The sequence below is a fragment of the Giraffa tippelskirchi genome, chromosome 9 (genome assembly GCF_054371585.1).
Source record: "Giraffa tippelskirchi isolate mGirTip1 chromosome 9, T2T-mGirTip1v1.2.pri, whole genome shotgun sequence".
Classification (NCBI taxonomy): Eukaryota; Metazoa; Chordata; class Mammalia; order Artiodactyla; family Giraffidae; genus Giraffa; species Giraffa tippelskirchi.
This window is the reverse complement of record NC_137283.1, coordinates 119,287,928-119,310,294: the sequence shown is the minus strand read 5'-3', so window position 1 is coordinate 119,310,294 and position 22,367 is coordinate 119,287,928. Positions and strand designations below refer to the sequence as shown.

General features: G+C 37.2%; 1 protein-coding gene across 2 annotated transcripts in view; it reads left to right on the top strand.

Annotated features, from left to right (window-relative positions):
• UFL1 (UFM1 specific ligase 1) overlaps nt 1-22,367 on the top strand; it is a 59,243-nt gene that overhangs the window by 28,289 nt on the left and 8,587 nt on the right. For both annotated transcript variants that reach the window (XM_081529766.1, XM_081529767.1), the window contains 6 exons: nt 12,818-12,876; nt 14,841-14,987; nt 16,484-16,659; nt 17,301-17,480; nt 19,196-19,316; nt 21,591-21,707. In XM_081529766.1, coding sequence (XP_081385892.1) covers nt 12,818-12,876; nt 14,841-14,987; nt 16,484-16,659; nt 17,301-17,480; nt 19,196-19,316; nt 21,591-21,707 — 800 coding nt within the window. The remainder of the gene's footprint in view (nt 1-12,817; nt 12,877-14,840; nt 14,988-16,483; nt 16,660-17,300; nt 17,481-19,195; nt 19,317-21,590; nt 21,708-22,367) is intronic.

Genomic DNA, 22,367 nt, shown 5'->3' with positions numbered 1-22,367 from the left:
CATGTAATTCAGGTGTAAGTATATATGTATATATTTTTCATGTTCTTTTCCATTATAGTTTATTACAGGGTATTGAATATAGTTCCTTGTGCTATACGGTAGAACCTTATTTATCTATAGTAATTAGTGTCTCCTAATGCCAGACTTCTAATTTATCCCTCTCCTACCCCTTTTCTCCTTTGTAACCATCAGTTTGTTTTCTGTGTCTGAGTCTTTCTGTTTTTTAAATAAGAGCATTTGTATCATATTTTAGATTTCACATCCAAGTGATACTATATGATATCTATCTTTCTGTGTTTGACTTAACTTCACTTAGTATGATAATCTCTGCTGCTGCTAAGTCACTTCAGTCGTGTCCGACTCTGTGCGACCCCACATACGGCAGCCCACCAGGCTCCCTCGTCCCTGGGATTCTCCAAGCAAGAACACTGGAGTGGGTTGCCATTTCCTTCTCCAATGCATGAAAGGGAAAAGTGAAAGTGAAGTCGCTCAGTCGTGTCCAACCCTTAGCAAACCCATGGACTGCAGCCTACCAGGCTCCTCTGTCCATAGGATTTTCCAGGCAAGAGTACTGGAGTGGGTTGCCATTTCCTTCTCCAGTGATAATCTCTAGGTCTATCCATATTGCTGCAAATGGCATTATTTTATCCTTTTTTTATGGCTGAGTAGTAATCCATTGTATATATGTACCACATCTTTATCCATTCCTCTGTTGGTGGACACTTAGGTTGCTTCCATGTCTTACCTGTTGTAAACAGTGCTGCTTTGACCATTGGGTGCATACATCTTTTTGAATCGTAGTTTTGACCAGTTTATATACCCAGAAGCAGGATTGCTGGATCATATGGCAACTTTATTTTTAGTTTTTTAAGGAGCCTCCATACTGTTTTCCATAGTGGCTTTACCAATTTACATTCCCATCAACAGTGTAGGAGGGGTCCCTTTTCTCCACATCCTCTCCAGTATTTATTATTTGATGATGGCTATTCTGACCCATGTGAGGGTGATACCTTATTGAAGTTTTAATTTGCATTTCTCTAGTTACATTGAGCATCTTTTTATGTGCGTATTGGCTGTCTGTATGTCTTTTCTGAAGAAATGTCTGTTTGGGTCTTCTGCACATTTTTTGATTGGGTTTTTTTTTTATTATTGAGATATGTAAGCTGTTTGTATCTTTTGGAAATTAATCCCTTGTTGGTCACATCATTTGCAGATATTTTTTCCCAATATGTAGGCTGTCCTTTCATTTTGTTTATGGTTTTCTTTGCTGTGTAAAAACTGGTAAGTTTGAATAGGTCCTGTTTGTTTATTTTTGCTTTTATTTCTGTTGCCTCAGGAGCCTGACCTAAGAAAACATTGCTACAATTTACATCAGATGGTATTTTGCCTGTGTTCTCTTCTAGGGGTTTTACGGTGTCATGTCCTACATTAAAGTCTTTAAGCCATTTTGAGGGGTTTTTTTTGTGTGTACAGCGTGAGGGAGTGTTCTGATTTCATTGATTTACATATGGCTCTCCAGTTTTCCAAACACGACTTCCTGAAGAGACTCTTCTCTGTGTATATTCTTGCCTCATTTGTCAAAGATAAATTGACTGTGGGTGGTGGGTTTATTCTAAGCTCTCTCTGTATTTTGTTTTGGGGGGATTTTTTTTTTTGCCATGTGGCTTGCAGGATGTTAATTCCCCGATCAGGGATTGAACCAGTGCCATCAGCAGTGGAAATGCAGAGTCCTAACCACTGGACCACCAGGGAATCCCTTGGGCTCTCTTTTCTGTTCCGTTGATCTAGATGTCTGTTTTTGTGCCAATACCATGCTGTTTTGATTACTATAGCTTTAAAATATTGTCTGAATTCTGGAAGGATTGAGCTTCCTGCTTTGTTCTTTTTCCTCAGGATTGCTTTGGCAATTCTGGGTCTTTTATGGTTTCATATAAATTTTAGGATTTTTCTGGTCCTGTGAAAAATGTCGTGAGTAATTTGATACAGATCACATTAAATCTGTAGATTGCTTTGCATACTGTGGTCATTTTAGCAATATTAATTCTTCCAGTCCAAAAGCATGAGATATCTTTCCATTTGTTTGCATCATCTTTGGTTTCCTTTGTTAATGTTTTGTACTTCTGAGCATATAAGTCTTTCACCTCTTTGATGAGATTTATTCCTAAGTATTTTTTGATGCGACTTTAAAAAGGATTGCTTTTTTACATCTGTTTCAGATACCTTTCACTATTAGTGTAAAGAAATGAAAGCGATTTCTATATGTTAATCTTGTATCATGCTACCTTAATTCATTTATCAGTTTTAGTAGTTTTTGTGTGGAGTCTTTTGTTGTTGTTCAGTCACTAAGTCATGTCTGACTCTTTGCAGCCCCATGGACTGCTACATGCCAGGCTCCCCTGTCCTTCAGTATCTCTTGGAATTTGCCCAAATTCATGTCCATTGAGTTGGTGATGCTATCCAGTCGTGTCATCCTCTGCCACCCCTGCCTCCTTTTGCCTTCATTCTTTGCCAGCATCAAGATCTTTCCCAGTAAGTGGCCTCTTTGCATCAGGAGGCCGAAGTATTAGAGCTTTAGCTTCAGCGATAGTCCTTCCAATTAATATTCAGAGTTTCTTTCCCTTAGGATTGATTGGTTTGATCTCCTTGCTGTCCAAGGGATTTGCAAGAGTCTTATCCAGCATCATAATTCATAAGCATCAGTTCTTCAGTGCTCAGCCTTCTTTATGATCCAACTCTCAAATCCACATATGATTACTAAAAAAATCATAGCTTTGACTATACAGACCTTTGTCGGCAAAGAGATGTCTCTACTTTTTAATATGCTTTCTAGGTTTGTCATAACTTTCCTTCCAAGGAGCAAGTGTCTTTGATGGCTGCAGTGCTTGTCTGCAGTGATTTTGGAGCCCAAGAAAAGAAAATCTGTCACCATGTCGACTCTTTTAGCTTCTATTTGCCATGAAATGGGGGGGCCAGATGCCATGATCTTAGTTTCTGAATGTTGAGTTTTAAGCCAGCTTTTTCACTCTCCTCTTTCACCCTCATCAAGAGGGGCTTTAGTTCCTCTTCACTTTCTGCCATTAGAGTGGTGTCATCTACATATCTGAGGTTGTTGATATTTCTCCCAGCAGTCTGGATTCCAGCTTGTAATTCATTCAGTCCAGCATTTCACATGATGTACTCTGCATAGAAGTTAAATAAGCAGGGTGACAATATACAGTCTTGTACTCCTTTCCCAATTTGGAACCAGTCCATTATTCCATGTCCAGTTCTAACTATTGCTTCTTGACCTGCATACAGGTTTCTCAGGAGACGGGTAAGGTGGTCTGGTGTTTCCATCTCTTTAAGAGTTTTCCACGGTTTGTTGGATCCACACAGTCAAAGGCTTTAGTGTAGTCACTGAAGCAGAAGCATATGTCTTTGTGGAATTCTCTTGCTTTTTCTGTAATCCAGTGAATGTTGGCGAGAGATCTCTGGTTCCTTTACCTTTTCTGAAACCAGCTTGTACATCTGGAAGTTCTTGGTTCACGTAACTACTAAAGCCTAGCATGTAGCATGCTGCTGCTGCTGCTGTGAAGTCACTTCAGTCATGTTCGACCCTGTGCGACCCCATAGACAGCAGCCCACTAGGCTCCTCTGTCCCTGGGATTCTCCAGACAAGAACGCTGGAGTGGGTTGCCATTTCCCTCTCCAGTGCATGAAAGTGAAAAGTGAAAGTGAAGTCGCTCAGTTGTGTCTGACTCTTCGTGACCCCATGGACTCCAGCCCACCAGGCTCCTCTGTCCATGGGATTCTCCAGGCAAGAGTACTGGAATGGGGTGCCATCACCTTCTCCAAGCACGTAGCATAAGCTTGCACAATTGTACAGTAGTTTGAACATTCTCTGTCATTGCCCCTCTTTGGGATTGGAATGAAAACTGACCTTTTCTAGTCCTGTGACCACTGCTGAGTTTTCCAAATTTGCTGACATACAGAGTGCAGTAGTTAACAACATCATCTTTTAGGATTTTAAATAGCTCAGCTGGAATTCCATCACCTCCACTAGCTTTGTTCATAGAAATGCTTCCTAAGGCCCACTTGACTTCACACTCCAGGATATCTTGCTCTAAGTGAGTGACCACACTCATGGTTATCCAGGCCATTGAGACTTTTTTTGTATAATTCTTCTGTGTATTCTTGCTATCTTAATCTTTTCTGCTTCTCTTAGGTCCTTACCGTTTCTGTCCTTTATCATGTCCATCCTTGCATGAAATGTTCCCTTAATATGTCCAGTTTTCTTGAAGAGATCTCTAGTCTTCCCCATTCTGTTGTTTTCCTCTGTTTCTTTTCATTGTTCACTTAAGGCTGTCTTGTCTCTCCTTGCTCTTCTCTGAAACTACACATTCAGTTGGGTATATCTTTCCCTTTCTCCCTTGCCTTTAGCTTCTTTTCTCAGCTATTTGTAAAGCCTACTCAGACAACCATTTTGACTTCTTGCATTTCTTTTTCTTTGGGATGGTTTTGGTCACCCCCTCCTGTAAAATGTTATGAACCTCCATCTGTAGTTCTTCTGGCACTCTGTCTACCAGATGTAATCACTTGAAACTATTCACCTCCACTGTATAATCATAAGGTATTTGATTTAGATCATACCTGGCCTAGTGGTTTGCCCTACTTTCTTCAGTTTAAGCCTGAATTTTGCAATAAGGAGCTCATGATCTGAGCCACAGTCAGCTCCTAGTCTTGTTTTTACTGACTGTATGGAGCGTCTCCCATCTTTGGCTGCAAAGAATATTAACCATCTGGTGATGTCCATGTGTAGAATCATCTCTTGGAATCTTTTGAGTTTTTTATATATGGTATCATGTCATCTGCTTATAATGAAAATTTTACCTCTTCCCTTCCATTTTGGATGCCTTTTATTGCTTTTTCTTGTCTGATTCCTGCAGCTAGGAGTTCCAATACTGTGTTGAATGGAAGTGGTGAGAGTGGGCACGCTTGTCTTTTTCCATAATTTTATTAGGAAGGTTTTCAGCTTTTCACCGTTGAGTATTACCTTATCTGTGGATTTGTCATACATAGCTTTTATTATGTTGAGATATGTTCTGTCTTACCGACTTTGGTAAGAACTTTTATCATGAATGGGTGTTGATATATGGTATTGTGTCATCTGCTTATAATGAAAGTCTGTCAAATGTTTTTCTGCATCTGTTGAGATCATGTGATTTTGTCTATCATTTCTTTATATGTTTCATCACATTCATTTGCGTATGTTGAACCATTCTTGTGAACTTAGGATAAATTCCACTTGGTCATGGTGTGTGGTCTTTTTTATGTGTTGTTTGATGCAGTTTGCTAATTTGTTGATATTTTTTGCGTCTATATTCATCAAACATACCGACCTGTAATTTTCTTTTCTTTTTTTTTCTGATGGTATGTTTGGTTTTGGTATCAGGGTGATTGTGGCTTCATAGAATGTCTTTCAGAGTGTTTCCTACCCTTCAGTCTTTTGGAAGATTTTGAGAAGGATCAGTATGATCCTTTATATGGTTGGTAGAATTTGCCTATGAAGCCATCAAGTCCTGGACTTTAGTTGTAGAAAGCTTTTAAACTACAGATTCTATTTTACTTCTAGGAATAGGTCTGTTCAAATTATGTAGTTCTTCTTGATTCAGTTTTGGTGGGCTGATTTTTTTTTTCTATTGTTTTAAATTGAAGTATAGTTGTTTATAGTGTTGTGCTACTTTCAGGTGTATCTTTGTCTAATATTTGTATGGCTGATGGTAGCTTCGTAGAATTTTTGGAGTATTTCCTCCTCTTCAGTGTTTTGGAAGAGTTTGTGAAGGATCATTGTAAGTTCTGTGTATGCCTGGTAGAATTCCTCATTGAAGCCATCCAGCCCTGTACTTTTGTTTGCAGAGAGTTTTTTATCATTATTATTATCACAGATTCTATTTCACTTATGGTGATCAGCCTGTTCAAATTATCTATGCTTAATTCAGTTTTGGTGGACAGTATATTTCTAGAAACTTGTCCATTTCTTCTGGGTTGTCTAATTTGACAGCATGTAATTATTCAAAGTATTCTCTTATAACAGATATTTTGTATTTCTGTGATATTGGTTGTTATTTCTTCTCTTTCATTTCTTGTTTTATTTGGTTCTCTCTTCTTCTTGGTGAGCCTGGCTAGAGATCTGCTAATTTTCTTCACCCTTTCAAAGAACCAACTCTTGGTTTTATTGATTTTCTTTTTCTGTTTTTTTAAAATTGCAGTATAGTTAATTTACAGTGTTGTGTTTCAGGTGTACAACAAAGCAATTCAGTTATATTTATATATGTATATGTGTGTGTATATATATTCTTTTTCAGATTCTTTTCCCTTATAGATTATTACAAAATATTGAGTACAACTCACTATGCTATACAGTGGCTCAGTTCAGTCGCTCAGTCGTGTCCAACTCTTTGCGACCCCATGAACCACAGCACACCAGGCCTCCCTGTCCATCACCAACTCCTGGAGTTTACCCAAACTCTTGTCCATTGAGTCGGTGATGCCATCCAACCATCTCATCCTCTGTTGTCCCCTTCTCCTCCCGCCCTCAATCTTTCCCAGCATCAGGGTCTTTTCCAATGAGTCAGCTCTTTGTATCAGGTGGCCAAAGTATTGGCGTTTCACCTTCAACATCAGTCCTTCCAATGAACACCCAGGACCGATCTCCTATAGGATGGACTGGTTGGATCTCCTTGCATTCCAAGGGACTCTCAAGAGTCTTCTCCAACACCACAGTTCTAAGGAATCAATTCTTTGGCACTCAGCTTTCTTTACAGTTCAACTCTCACATCCATACATGACTACTGGAAAAACCATAGCCTTGACTAGACGGACTTTTGTTGGTAAAGTAATATCTCTGCTTTTTAATATGCTGTCTAGGTTGGTCATAACTTTCCTTCCAAGGAGTAAGCGTCTTTTAATTTCATGGCTTCAATCACCGTCTGCAGTGATTTTGGAGCCCCAAAAAATAAAGTCTGACACTGTTTCCACTGTTTCCCCTTCTATTTGCCATGAAGTGATGGGCCCAGATACCATGATCTTAGTTTTCTGAATATTGAGTTTTAAGCCAGTTTTTTCAGTCTCCTCTTTCACTTTCATCAAGAGGCTCTTTAGTTCCTCTTCTCTTTCTGCCATAAGGGTGGTGTCATCTGCATATCTGAGGTTATTGATATTTCTCTCGGCAATCTTGATTGCAGCTGGTGCTTCATCCAGCCCAGCGTTTCTCATGATGTACTCTGCATATAAGTTAAATAAGCAGGGTGACAATATACAGCCTTGACGTACTCCTTTTCCTATTTGGAACTAGTCTGTTGTTCTGTGTCCAGTTCTGACTGTTACTTCCTGACCTGCATACAGCTTTCTCAAGAGGCAGATTAGGTGGTCTGGTATTCCCATCTCTTCCAGAATTTTCCAGTTTATTGTGATCCACACAGTCAAAGGCTTTGGCATAGTCAATAAAGCAGAAATAGATGTTTTTCTGGAACTCTCTTGCTTTTTCGATGATCCAGCAGATGTTGGCAATTTGATCTCTGGTTCCTCTGCCTTTTCTAAAACCAGCTTGAACATCTGGAAGTTCACAGTTCACATATAGCTGAAGCCTGGCTTGGGTGGCGGTTTAATCACTAAGTTGTGTTCAACTCTTGTGACCCCATGGACTGTAGGCCACCAGGCTCCTCTGTCCATGGGATTTTCCAGGAAAGAATGCTAGAGTGGGTTGCTATTTCCGTCTCCAGGGGAACTTCCTGACCCAGGGATTGAACCTGTGTCTCCTGCACTACAGGTTCTCTCCTGCAGGCAGATTCTTTACCAACTGAGCCACCAGGGAAGCCCATTCTATACAGTAGGTTCTTATTTATCTGTTTTATGTATAGCAGTGGTGGTTTAGTCACTAAGTCGTGTCCAACTCTTGTGACTGCATGGATGACAGCCCACCAGGCTCCTCTGTACATGGGATTTCCTAGGCATGAATACCAGAGTGGGTTGGCATTTCCTTCTCCAGGGGATCTTCCCCACACAGAAATTGAACCAAGGTCTCCCAGATTGCAAGCAGATTTTTTACCATCTGAGCCACCAGGTAAGCCCCATATATAGTAGTGTATATGTATTAATCCCAAGCTTTTCATTTATCCCTCCTCTGTTTCTGCCCCCACTTTCCCCTTGGGTAACTAAATTTATTTTCTATCCCTGTGGTTCTGTTTCTGTTTTGTAAATAAGTTTATTCATATCATTTTCTAAAATTTCACATGTAAGCAATATCATATGCTATTTGGCTTACTTCTGTTAGTATGATAGTCTCTACTTCCATTCATGTTTCTGCAGAAGATAGCATTTTTCTTATGGCTGGGTAATACCCCACTGTGTGTGGGGGGAGGTGTATCATCTTTTTTATCCAGTCATCTGTCACTGAACATTCAGGTTACTAAATGGACATTACGTTGCTGTGCTGCAATGAATATTGGGATGCATGTTTTTTTCAAATTATAGTTTTGTCTAGCTGTATGCCCAGGAGTGCAGTTACAGGATCACATGGTAGCTCTGTTTTTAGTTTTTTAAGGAACCTCCATATTGTTCTCCATAGTCCCTGTACAGATTCACATTCTTACCAACAATGTAGGAGGAGTCCTTTTTCTCTACATCCTCTCTGGCACTTATTTGTAGACTTTGATGATGGTCATTCTGACTGGTGTTAGGTAATACCTCATTGTAGTTTTAATTTGCAGTTCTCTAATAATTAGCAATGTTGAACATTATTTCATGGGCCTATTGGCCATCTGTATGTCTTTTTTGGAATGTATGTCTTAAGTATTCTGCCCATTTTTTCATTGGATTATTTCTATTTTTTTAATCTCTATTTTATTTGTCCTTCTCTGAGCTTCATTATTTCCTTCCTTCTGTTCATTGTAGGTTTTATTTTTTCTTCTTTTTCTAGTTTTTTTTAAGTGTTAGGTTAGGTTGTTTAATTCAGATTTTTCTTGTTTTTGGAGGATGGCCTGTATCATTATGAGCTTCCCTAGGAGGGAATTGCTTTTGCTGCATCCCAGAGATTTTGTATGGTTGTGCTTTCATTGTCAGTTATCCCAAAGTGTTTTCAGAGTTCCTCTTTGATTTCATCATGACCCATTATTTTTTTAGTAGCATGTTGTGTAGTCTCCACTAATAGTTTGTTTTCTTGTTCTGTTTCTGTGGTCGATTTCTAGTTTCATACTGTTGTGGTCAAAAAAGATACTTGAAATAATTTCGACCCTCGTCAATTTGTTGAGGTTTGTTTTATAGCCTCATCTGTGGTCACTCCTTGAGAATGTTCCATGTGCACTTGGAAACTATGTGTATTCTTGGATCTTTTTAATATAGTGTCCTGAAAGTATCAATTAAATCTGTTCTAGTGTGTCATTGATTTTCTGTCTGCAGGATCTCTCCATTGATGTGAATATGGTGCTAAAGTCTCCTACTATTATTGTATTCCCATCAATTTCTCCCTTTATGTCTGTTAGTATTTGTTTTATGTATCAGATGCTCCTATGTTGGGTGTATATATGTTAACAAGTGTAATATCCTCTTGTATTGATCCTTTCATCATTATTTAGTGTCCTAGTTTATCTTTTTTTATAGTCTCTATTTCAAAGTTTATTTTTCCTCATATGAGTATTGCTAGCCTCTCTTTCTTGCCACTGCTATTTGCATGATATACTTTTATCCATCCCCTCACTTTTAATCCATATGTGTCATTTGCCCCCTAAAGTGGATCTTTTGTAGGCAGCATATTGTAGTCCTTATTTTTTTTTCATCCAGTCTGCCACTCTTTGACTCTGAATTGGAGCATTTAGTCTATTGACCTTTAAGGTAATTATTGGTATATATTTCCATTTTAAACCTTGATTTCCAGTTGTTTTGTATTTCTTAATGGTTCCTTTTTCTTTTTGTCTTTCCTTTTGTGGTTTGATGGTTTTCTTTTGTATTATGCTTTTGTTCTCTTTTGGGTTTTGTGAATCTATTGTGTGTTTTTGATTTGTGATTACCCTATTTTTCAGATGTTTTAACACATTCCAAACCCTTGCTTCAAACTGGTAATCATATATGCTCAAACATACTCTTTAAAATCTATATTTTATTGATCTTCTCCCCCATATTTTATGATTTTGATGTCCTCTTTCACACCTTCATGTTTATCCTTTTGCTGATCATTGTAGTTATTGTCACTTTCTTTCACAATATTTTTTTAATCTGTGTAGTGGCCTGTTTAAATGATTTACTTTCCAGCTGTGATTTTTTTTTCCCCGTACAGATTCTTCCTTCTTTTCTATTTAGAGAAGACCTTTCAATATTTCTGTTAGGATAGGTTTAGTTTAAGTTTATCTCTCCTATTTTAAATGACAGTATTGCTGGGTAGAGTTTGTTAAGTTGTAGGTTTCCCTTTCAAGACATCAAATGTCACTTTCTTCTGGCCTGAAACCTTTTTGTAGAGAAATCAGATGATAGGCTTAAGTGGGTTCCCTTCGTAACTCTGTTTTTACTTTTGCTGCCTAGAAATCTTTCTCTAACTTTGCTATTTTAATTATAGTATGTCTTATTGTGGGTTTGTTTGGGTTCATCTTTTTTGGGGGGGGAGCTTCTGTGCTTCCTTTACCTGGATATCTGTTTCCTTCCTTAGATTTGGGAGATTTTCAGCCATAATTTCTTCCACTGTTTTTAATCCCCTTTTTGTTTCTCCTCCTGAGATCCCGTTATGCATAGATTGGCACACTTTATACTATCCCATAGGTCTCATATATTGCTTTCATTTTTTTTTCATTTGTCTTTTTGTCTGCTGCTCTTATTGGGTGATTTCCATTATTCTACCTTCTGGATTATTTATTCATTTTCTGTATCATTCAGTTTGCCTTTAACTTGGCTTTAATCTTAGCAAATGAGTTTTCTAGTTTTTCTTGATTCCTCTTTATAGTTACTAGTTACTTGTTACAGAGATCTGCATTTCTGTTGATAACCTTTCTTAATTCTTCAGTAGTTTTATTACCTCCTTTTTGAACTCGGGGTCTAGTAGACTTGAGAAGTTTGTTTCTTTTTTTTTTTTCTTTTCCTTACAGGGGAATTGTCTTGATCTTTTAAATGGGTATGGTCCCTCTTCATTTTACTTACATTTTTCTGACTCTGTTAATTTAGGAGAAATAGCTATCTACTGTAGTCTTGGAGGACTGATTTTATGTAGGAGCATCCTTGTGTAGCCTGCATGAATCTAATATTTGGTGCGAGGGCTCTTTTTAGTACGGGTGCCTGTCAAGTCTTTCCTCAGTATGTGCTGGCCATTATCCCCTTAATGGGGGTGTGACTGGTATTGTGACCAGAGCTTCCAGTGGATATTGAGCAGGGCCTCCTCTTTGCTCTGTGGTTCTCAGAGCCCTGTTGGGAACAGAGCTGCTCCCCAGTTGTTGGAGTAGAAGTCCTCAGATCCATTTAAAAGCTGTGGTATAAGAAAGACAGGACTGGAGTGCTCCCACTGGGAGAGAAACCACTGCATAATTCCTCCGCAGAAGCTATCCACTGGGAGTGCGCTTTGTGGTGTTGCCTGTCAGTCATCGTCTGGGCTCATAAAGTACATTGTTGGAATGGCCCTTGACCCCTTCTCAACCAATTGGCCTGGGTTACCCTCAAGCACCGTGTTCACAAAACCACTAGCACGGATCTACAGGCTCAGGTCTCCTGGAGTTAGGCACCTAAACTGTCATGGTCACACACCTGGACCTGCCATGAGAGCTACAGACCCCAGTCCCACCTATATATATGCATGCCCCCAAAGCTTGCAACTGTTCATGCCAGACCTGCCCCAGCCACAGGAGTGCCAGTAATCTACTTGTATGTCCCACAGGTGCTGAGCTTGCAAAACCACCAGCATGGCATAAATCCATAGATCGATCAGCCACTGAGACATAGCTCAGATTTCAGCCCCACCTCCAAACATGGGCATCACTCCAACTCTTGCATCCTCCCAGAGCTCATAAAGGCAGAGCCACACTGCTATGAGCACACAGAGATTAAAGATGCTTTGGTGGGGCCCTGCCCTTCCCTTCTCTCGAGGGTTACCGTATTAACAACGGGGCTTCTAGCAACCCAGGTTCAATCCTGTGTACACCTCCGAAGCACACTCCACCTCCTTCAGGCTGTTTCTGCACAGCCAATCCCTGTCCTGTCCCCAGGTCTGTCCCCTACCTAGACCCCAGGTTTTAGCACCCAGCCTGCGATGTCCACTAGCAGACGTTTGTCCTTGGCTGGGGGTTGCAGCAAAGTGGTCAGGACCGTTAGTGCCGATCTCTCTCTGTTCTGCCTGTGGCAGACCAGTTACTGCATTCTCCTTTGAGTCTCTGAAGCTCTCTTTCCACCCTGGTTGACATTTCAGCCAGTGAAAGGGGTTCCCAGGGTGAAGGAACCTTTCCTGTTTCACAGGTCCTTCCTGAGGGCATAGATCCTGTCCCAACTCTTTTTTTTTCTTCCTACGCAGTTTCTTGGTGATCTTTCTTGCAACTGTGGTTGTATGAGGTCTGTCAGCTTTCAGAAGGTATTCTGTGAGAATTACTCCACATGTAGATGTGAAGTGTTTTTGATGTATTTGTGGGAGGAGGTGAACTCCACATCTTTCTTTTCCACCATCTTGATCTCTGGTACAATTTTTGCCTTCATTTTTTTTCTTCTAAATTAATTTATGTTTTCATAAACTAATCATCCTAGTTTATTTAATTCCTAACTATGTGCAACTCTATAATCAGTAAAAATGTTTTTGTTTTGTTTCCTCTACATAAAGGCCTACAGCAGTGAATTCTTTGATTTCAAGATACGGATTTCAAGAACAGCTTCTTTACTGTGAGTTTGATTTAAATTACATTTCACTTAATTAGCTTTTGAATAGACTAAATATAAAACTTAACTAATTATAATATTTTTACCTCTTTTAATCTTAAAACTTATTAAAATATCTCCTGTTGCGAAGTTTCTCTATACCATTTTTCATGTATGTGTCTTTATCTGTTATATCCACCATTTAGTGTTAGGTACGTCAAGAGGAATGGAATTTTTTGAAAAATTGTGTATGTGTATAAAATATTCTGTTGTGTGTATGCACATATAGAGAGATTTAAAATTTTAGGATTAAGAATAATTTTCACTTTGTTTCTTACCAATTTTTACTAAGTTTTTTTATGAAAGTAAGTGTATGGGGGCTTCCCTGGTGCCTCAGATGGTAAAGAATCTGCCTGCAATACAGGAGACCCCTGGATCAGGAAGATCCTCTGGAGTAGGAAATAGCAACCCACTCCAGTATTCTTGCCTGGAAAATGCCATGGACAGAGGAGCTGGTGGGCTATATAGTCCCTCGGGTGTTTGGCTAAAAAAATTTTACAAAAAGCTTATAGCATTTAAAGTATATTCTTAGCATTTAAAAAATACAGTAATTTCTCTAAAATAATGTTGGTCCATTGCCTATTTTGTGTGTTTGTGAAACTTTTTTTCAAACTTTAGACGTTTTATTTTGTATTGGTGTACAGCCAGTTAGCAATGTGGTAGTTTATATGTATGGCTGAGTTCTTTGGCTGTTCATCTGTGAAACTCTTAAGAGGTTTTGAAGGGGTTTTTTTTTTTCTAAGCTTGGTAGGAGTAATTTTTAAAAGCAGTGGCTTAATTTTTCAACTCAGGTATCTGTGCAAGTATAAGAATTAAATAATAGAAAAGAAATTCAAATACAGAACCAAAAATTTAATTTTTGCTCACTGTATTTTTCAGAATGTGGAGATAAATTTTTTAAGACAAATTTAAAATTAAAAATGTGATGTATTTTGGAATCTGCTTAATTGGGTTTGGTGAAATTTCATTATAATGTAAACTTCTTTAAGTAATAACTGATAACTTGATAATTTTGGTCTGAGTTTAGCTTAGATTTGTGTTGTACAGTCACAAAATTTTAAATTATGTGTTTGAAATCTAGACCTTTCTGCTGTATTCTAATTTACTCAGCATTGGAATTCTGAAATTCATTTGTAAACTAATTTTTATTTCTGTTAAAGACTAAGTTTCCTGAATCGTTTTGTCCTAGACATCTTTTGAATGTTCTTGTTGGTACACTTAGAAATAACTCCTTCCTATCTGCTTTATCTTTTTTTTAGGGGATTGATATTTAAAACAACAAAGTATGTAGTTAAATGTTACAGTTTAAATAAAAAGCATAAATTTGGTGTTAATGGCAGCACCAGTAGGGGGCAGGGTTGAAGTTTGGACTTAGGGTATCTGGGTCCATACCCATCCTGTTAACCATGGCATTATACTTCTGTTATAGGTAGGGTTTAAATGTGTTGCTTCAGTTTAAACAGTGGAAGTGTAATAATTTATACAGATTTTCATGGCTTCATTTTACACTGTTGATTCGAATAGGATCCAGGTGTCTTGATTTTCTAAATATGAGAATATTGAACTTGGTTACACCAGTGATTGTATATTATCTATTCTAAAAGTGTATAGTCATCTACTTTTAATCATGAGATAGATAATGGAATGTTTTTCCAAAATAACTCAGACTAAACAGTTCAACATTAATATTAACTAGTTTGAATTACAGTTCAGCATCTTTAGCTAGTTGACACATTTTCCTGAATTTATGACATGAGTATTCTCATAAATGGCAGGAAAGTTTTGTCTAAAATATAATGTCTTTATTTAGTATTCAACTTAAATTTTAAATTGCTTTTTTAAAGGATAATAAATGATGAAATTATAAAGTGCTTTACTTGCTGAGATTTTTACTTGCTCTGTTTCTATTTGTTTGCTTTTCTTTTAAGCTGTTCTTGAAGAACTTGTTAATAATGGACGCTTACGAGGCACTGTGGTTGGTGGGAGACAGGATAAGGCAGTGTTTATCCCTGACATTTACTCCAGAACACAGAGTACTTGGGTGGATTCTTTTCTCAGGCAGAATGGCTATCTGGGTAACTTTTTTTTTTTTTCTTTAAACAAAAAATCATTTCTAATGTTAAACACATTCTTAGAAAGACTGTATTAACTCTGGAAGTGAGTACACATGTACTTTACTGTTGGCCAGTAGACTAGAGTGGTTCTCTTTGAATATGAAAGTAGTCACATTGAAGGTTTTTGTGAGCCATGTAACTGAGTTTAATTCCATAGTCACTGAACAGTTGTAATGTAGAAAGGCCAAAGCTGGTATTGATTGTTACCAGCCTTCCAGTAATGTGATACTATATATAAAATACTTCAAGTTCTTTTTAATTCATAAAAAGTAATTGTTTTTATAACAAGTAATGCGTGTGTGTGTGTATTAGTCAGTCATGTCTGACTCTTTGCTACCCCATGCACTGTAGATGACCAGGCTCCTCTGTCCATGGAATTCTCCAGGCAGAAATACTGGAGTGGGTTGCCATTCCCTTCTCCAGGGGAATCTTCCCGACCCAGAGATCAAATCCAGGTCTCCTGCATTGCAGGCAGATTCTTGACTGCCTGAGCCACTAGAGAAACCCAAGAGATAAGTTACCTAAAAATAAATAAACCTATAAGTCATTAGCATTCAGTTTAAATGTGTGCTAGAATGAATACTGGCTTGTCTTATGTTTTCTTGACTTGACGGTCTATAATGTGCCTTTGCAGTTTCTTCAGCCAAGGACTTGAATTAAACTTTTGTTGTAATTAATTTTCTTAAATATTATTATTTGAGGACAGAGAGAAGTTGGTAGCTATCTCCAGTAACTTAATGGCTGCAAATTTAAGTCTTAAATATTTTACTTTTTATGTACTAGATCTTTTACTAGTATAAATTAGACTAGAGAATTGCTGTCGTCAGTTGTCTGATAAAACATCTGAAAAATAAATTCCATTCCTTTAGCTAACTGATAAGCAAAATTTCAATTTTTGTTCCTCTAATCATTACATTCCTTTATCCTCATTTCTATTTTTATTGCCCTTTTGTCTTTTGTCCTCATGCTTCCCTTCGACTCCTCAGTTGGAGAGTAAAAGACAAAGCAGGATTAATGAAGTACTTGAACCAATTTATCTACAAATATGTTTAGTAATAAAAATTTGGGAGTATAACATAGGGCCCCAGTGGCTCAGCAGTAAAGAATCTGCCTGCAGTGCAGGAGATGCGGCAGGAGCCAAGGGTTTGATCCCTAGGTTGGGAAGATCCCCTGGGAAGGAAATGGCAACCCTCTCCAATATTCTTGCTTGAAAAATTCCATGGACAGAGAAGCCTGACAGGCGCATTACAGTCCAGGGGCTCTCAAAGAGTCGGACACGATTGAGCACGCATACAAACAACGGCACAAGGTAACATAACCAGGAAAGAGGCTATGATATGTTTTATTCTATTAAAATACAATGCATTCCCAAAGAATAGATTTTGATAGAACTTAACATTTTCTAGAATTCTAAGAGTGGTTAACAGTTCTATTCCAATCTTGTAATGTATTTCTAGAATTTGATGCTTTGTCCAGACTTGGAATCCCAGATGCTATGAGCTACATAAAGAAAAGATATAAGACTACACAACTCTTGTTTTTGAAAGCAGCTTGTGTTGGCCAAGGACTAGTGGATCAGGTGGAAGCATCAGTAGAGGAAGCCATCAGCTCTGGAACATGGGTTGATATTGCAGTATGTTTTATCTTTTTTGTCTTAATTTTCCTTTAAGCCAAGGACAGCTGGTATTTCACTAGTATATGACCATTTTAAGAATTAGGATACAGCTCTCAGGAGGAATACTTTCATGTTTGGGGGAGGAAAGGGGTATTAATGAAAATGATAATTTCAGATAGTAGGAAGAGCTAAGAAGAAATGTATTTTGGAGGCAAAGGTATCAAGAATTGAAGTTAGATTGTGAGTTTATGAGAGGAACGAAGTGTGACTTGTAGGTTTAGGGCTTGATCAACAGAAGGGAAAGTGGGTCCATTGGTTAAGATGGGGGAACAATGGGGAAGAGAAGATGGGAACTGGGTTCTGGGCATACCTGGAGGCACAAACCAAGTTGTTTTGAACAGGACATGTTAAAGTTTGAGATGCCTGTTTTTAGGTGTGAGTCGAGGTAGGTTAGGGAAGCAGTAGGATACGTGATTTCAGAGTTCAGAGTCGTGATAAAATTAGAAAAATATAATTTGGGAGGTTGTTCAGCATATAGATGGTTCCAAAACCATTGAACTTAATAAGATCACTTAGGGAGAGCATATATATAACAAATGGATGGTTGATCTGTATCATATTGCATTTATACATTGTTTTCATTTTGTTTGTAATTCTAGCCTCTGCTACCCAGTTCCTTATCAGTTGAAGATGCTGCAATATTGCTTCAACATATAATGAGAGCACTCAGCAAACAGGCTTCAGCTGTAGTCTTTAGCGATACTATTGTAGTCAGTGAAAAATTTATAAATGATTGTACAGACCTGTTCAGTGAACTGATGCACCAGAAAGCTGAAAAGGTATGCCAGATTTCCTTTCACCTACTGATTAACAATATTTTCACATTACAGTCATCTGATGACTTTTGAAAATAAGATAAGCAGCATACCCAAAATGAACACTGTTTCATACATTATTTTCCTTCAGTGCATCATTCCTTTTTGTTTCCTCTCCTGGATTTGTTTTTCTCCTCCTTCATTCCCGTCAGAACACAGAAGTTAGAACATAGGAAGCTGATTCTATTAATCGAAATCTTATCAATGAAATTATACACTTATCACCTGAGAGTATTGGTCCAACATTAAAATCCGTAAAAATGATACCAGTGGATTATATGCATAATATAGAGTGTATCTATCTATCAGTACACATTATATTTACTATATCTAGCAGAGCCTCATAATTTTACCTGTTTAGTAGTTACCAGCCAGATAACTTACTGAGGAAAGAAATTGTTACTATCCAAATTGATTGGTTCCTTAGAGCAACTGCTGTGGAAGTGTTTAGAAGCAGAGGTCATACCATGTCTGCTTTAATGACTGTTGAATTCATGTTTCTGGTTAACAGCACCCCCATTATAAGCCTGCTCAAAAATAGGTAGAAAAAGCCCATTTATATCTCAGACTGTTAATAAATTCATGAGGGCTTATTAAGTATATAATTTGTATTTATCTGTATTCCTTTTAAGCTCCTTAACAGTCTTAAAAATGACATAACTTTTCTATATTTGGCCTGCAAACCAGCAGAGAGGAGTAAAAAGTACACTGGATTGATATCTGTAAACCTGAGTTCTGATTTCAGCTTGTTTACCCTGTAGGTGTTTGACAAATAGACCTCCAGTTTTCCCATCTTCAAAGAAAAGGATGGTGATGCCTATTCTTACAAGGATAAATGTGAATTAAGGCGTGATGTAAATAAAATGTCTGATACTAAATGTTAGCTACCAGTCAGTAAATGACTACATTATTATTTTCATTTGTGACCTTTTACTAAACTACAGTTTAACACTATCATTTTTTTTCTTGTTCTCCTCCCTCCAACCACAAAAATTAATTCAGGGGAAAAAAAATTCCTTTGTTTGAACTGTCATTTCAAATAAAATGACACTCAAACAAAATGATGTAACATTTCATTAGAAAACTGAAAAGGAAATATTTTCAGCAAGAAAATGTTTTTCACTATAGATTTAGAGCCATTTTCTGAACTTTGAAATAATTCATTGTTTCTAACATAAATTTATAAAAAAGCAGAGATCAAGAATGAGTCCAGAGTAGAGAAAAGTTTACATGACTAAGTATGCAACTCATATGTGATCATTATTGTGGGAATGGAGATTTCATTATCTTTCTAGTAATCTCAGATATCCAAGTGGTTACTGGACCATGGGAGTCTTGAAAAGAGAGGGAGAAAGGGTCACCTGTTAGGCAGTGGCAAAATTAGCCAATAACATTTAAGAGGATTACATCCAGTACTGTGTGACCAGTTGTTAAGTGATCCGGCATAGGATTTCTCATTACCTGGTGATAAATAGAAAAAGTCCAGGACAACAAGGAAGGAGATTGATTTGGGGCAAGGACTGACAGTCTGCATGGCAGCTGAGACAAAGCTCTATAATTCTTAGCAGTGAAACCAAACAGAAAACAATTAGGATATGAGTATATAAACAAGTTTTATTTTATGCATTTTGTAATATTTTGTATTTTTGCCTACAAAAAATAAGCATGTTTTATTTCAGGAAATGAAAAATAATCCTGTTCATTTAATCACTGAAGAAGATCTGAAACAAATCTCCATTTTAGAAAGCATTAATACAAGTAAAAAGGATAAAAAGGATGAACGAAGGAGGAAGGCAACAGGTAACAAATTATTAATAACATGGAAGATTCAAGATGAACTTTTTATTCATTGCAATGAACTTTGTATTTATCACATCTTTAGGAATGCCTTTTGTTTGTTTAATTCACCTGCTGAAATTAACCAGATCTTTTGCTAATGAATTAACTTGATTATGAAAATGAAAATATTGATGGTTACTCTTTTGTGAGAATTAAGCTAATTTCATGACCTCCTATTCCCATTGCTCTTTAATGTTCCAGCCCTAGTAGCTTTCTTTTTTCTTTCTTGATTCTCAGACTTTTGCAACATTATGTTCACTTTTACCTGGAATGGTCTCATGAACTTCAAGTAGCTGTTTCCTTCTTATCATCAAGAGCTCCCCTTGAAAAGTCAGTTCCTCACAGAGGCCTCCCCAACCACCACCCAGAATAGTAGACAACACTGTCAGTCTCCATATATTATTCTCCTAGTTTTTTACATCACTTTTATCACTGTGATGTCATTTATCATTTTGGAATCTTCTCCATCTCATTTATTGTTTCCCTAATACTTAGAGCACTACTTGGCATATTTTAAGTGCTCCATAAATATTTATTGAGTGAATGAATTTCCCAAGGGCCTGTTTTTATGTACTCTTTTAATTTAGAATCACTGGAAATTATCCTAGGTATCACTGGTATACTAATAACTTGCATTGGGAAATTAACACGTATTTTCTATACTTTTTGTAGTATGAAAAATTTTATTAGTGCTATATCAAGGTTAAAGAAATTAGATATTCAACATGTTTAATCAATAAACACTATATTGAACATGCATTATAAAAAGCTTATTTGCTGTGGAAGTTCACTACTTCAAGATTATTTTTCTCTTCAAAAATCTTTTTCTACAGAATCAATAATGGTATTTTGAAATTTCTCTATTCTAGGAAAACTATATGATAAATTACTGTAATCATAATTTTCATAGCAATGTGTATTTTGTTAATTGAAGATTTAAATCCACTTAATCAGTTGGTTGTACTTATAGCAATATAACTAGTCTGTTTTATATCCTTCTTAAAGTTCAGGGTCATCTGGTGTTTGTTCTGATAGTGCTGTTATAACAGTTTAATTATAGTTCATGGAATAATGTCAAACATATTTACCATAAGAAACTTATTACCAAATGTAAAAAACACATTCACCTTAAACTTTTGAAAGTTGTGTTTTTCTATCATAAAAGCAATAGAACTTATAGAATATGATGAAATTTAGGTGGCTCAGCTGATAAAGAATCTGCTTGCAATGTGGGAGACCTGGGTTCGATCCCTGGGTTGGGAATATCCCCTGGAGAAGGAAACGGCTACTCACTCCAGTATTCTGGCCTGGAGAATTCCATGGGGCTGTAAAGAGTCGGACACAACTGAATGACTTTCAGTTCACTTTGACTTTAAGGGAATTCTACTTAGAGTTTAGAAAAAAAAATATCTTTGTTTGTATATATCATTCTATTTAAAAAAATGAATCTTTTATGAAGAAATATATTTTTCAATATTTTTCAATGTTTTAATCCCATTATTTTATTTTGCTGAATATTTTAAATGTAGATATATAATAGAGAAATACCTCTAATTTTTACTTTTATTTATAGTGTTTTAGTCTGTTTCTTGGTTTGTATTTTTTTTAGTCTTCATTTAGCCAGTAGGTGATTGATGTTTTTCCACTTAACCAATTTATGGTCAACATTTATTGAGCACCTGTTATCTGTCCAGCATTGCCTTAACCCCAAGGATGTGAACATTAGTGAGAGAGGCTCCCTACTGTCAAGAAGTTCATTGTCTTTTTTAGGGTGGTGGGAGAGTCAGCATGTCTCCTGTAAACCTGGAGAATAATCTTTCAATCAAGAAGACAAAACCAAATTTGTGAGGTACTGGAATAGGGGCTGTTAGTGAGGCTGTGGTAACAAGAGATAAGCAACTTAGGGCACTTTTGAGGAAGATAGAAGGAAGGTAAAGGGATGGGATTGGCCAGGAAAAAGTCAAAGCTTCAGAAAATAGATGTTATTATAGAGAAATTGCATTTAGAGTAGATAGGCTATCTAAGTGAGTTGCTTTAATTCAAATATTTCATCTTATTATTTATTAATTTTTAATGTTTGAATTTACAAAATATTTTAATAAACCACAACATTAAAAAGTGGCTAAAAGTTAAGTTCATTTGGCTGTTCTTTTTCTACTCTAAATATGACAATATAGTGTCATTATTTCTAAAAACATTATTAGGTAATACTAACTAATGTCATTTTCCCACCAGAGGGCAGTGGAAGTGTGAGAGGAGGAGGTGGCAGCAATGCCAGAGAATACAAAATTAAAAAAACCAAGAAGAAAGGAAGAAAAGATGACGATAGTGACGATGAGTCATCTCACACAGGTGTGTACCTCATTTCACTTCTCCTTTGTATGTGCGTGGTTTTTTTTAACTTACTTTCTTAAGATGCATGCAGTTAGGTGTCTGTGATTATGCAGGAAGTCCTTGCTTTGCAGAGTTTCAGTGGGCACAGTTTCACAGTTAAATAACACCAGTACGCCAACAATGCAGTTCATATTTCAGTTACCAGGGTAGTGTACTGAGTAATGGCATAAAGTACAGACTTTGCTGCTGGCTCCTTAGTCCACAGATCACATAAATAACAGATGTGCATCATGATCTGTGACAGTCACATCACTTATTTCCAAGTTTGTCAGAGACTGATCGCTGTGCGTTTCTTAACTTGCTTTATGCACTGAAAACACAGCATGTAATTGTGTTACCTCCTTGTCCCCTGGTGATAAATCCATGTGACATTTTACAAAAATGGATAATCAAAAGAGGAAATTGGCCAACAAAGATGAATGTGTGGCAAAGAAAAGTGAAACACTGGAAATATGAATCAAGAATAAGTGGAGTTGTAGAAGAAATACCTGACTGTGGGAATGTTGAAGTTGCCTCTGTTCAAGAAACTCTAGCTGCGCAGAGGAGCTTGGTAAAGGCACACTTGACGTAAATAAGTGAAATGATTATGACAAAAAGGGTAAAGATGTCTTTAGGGCG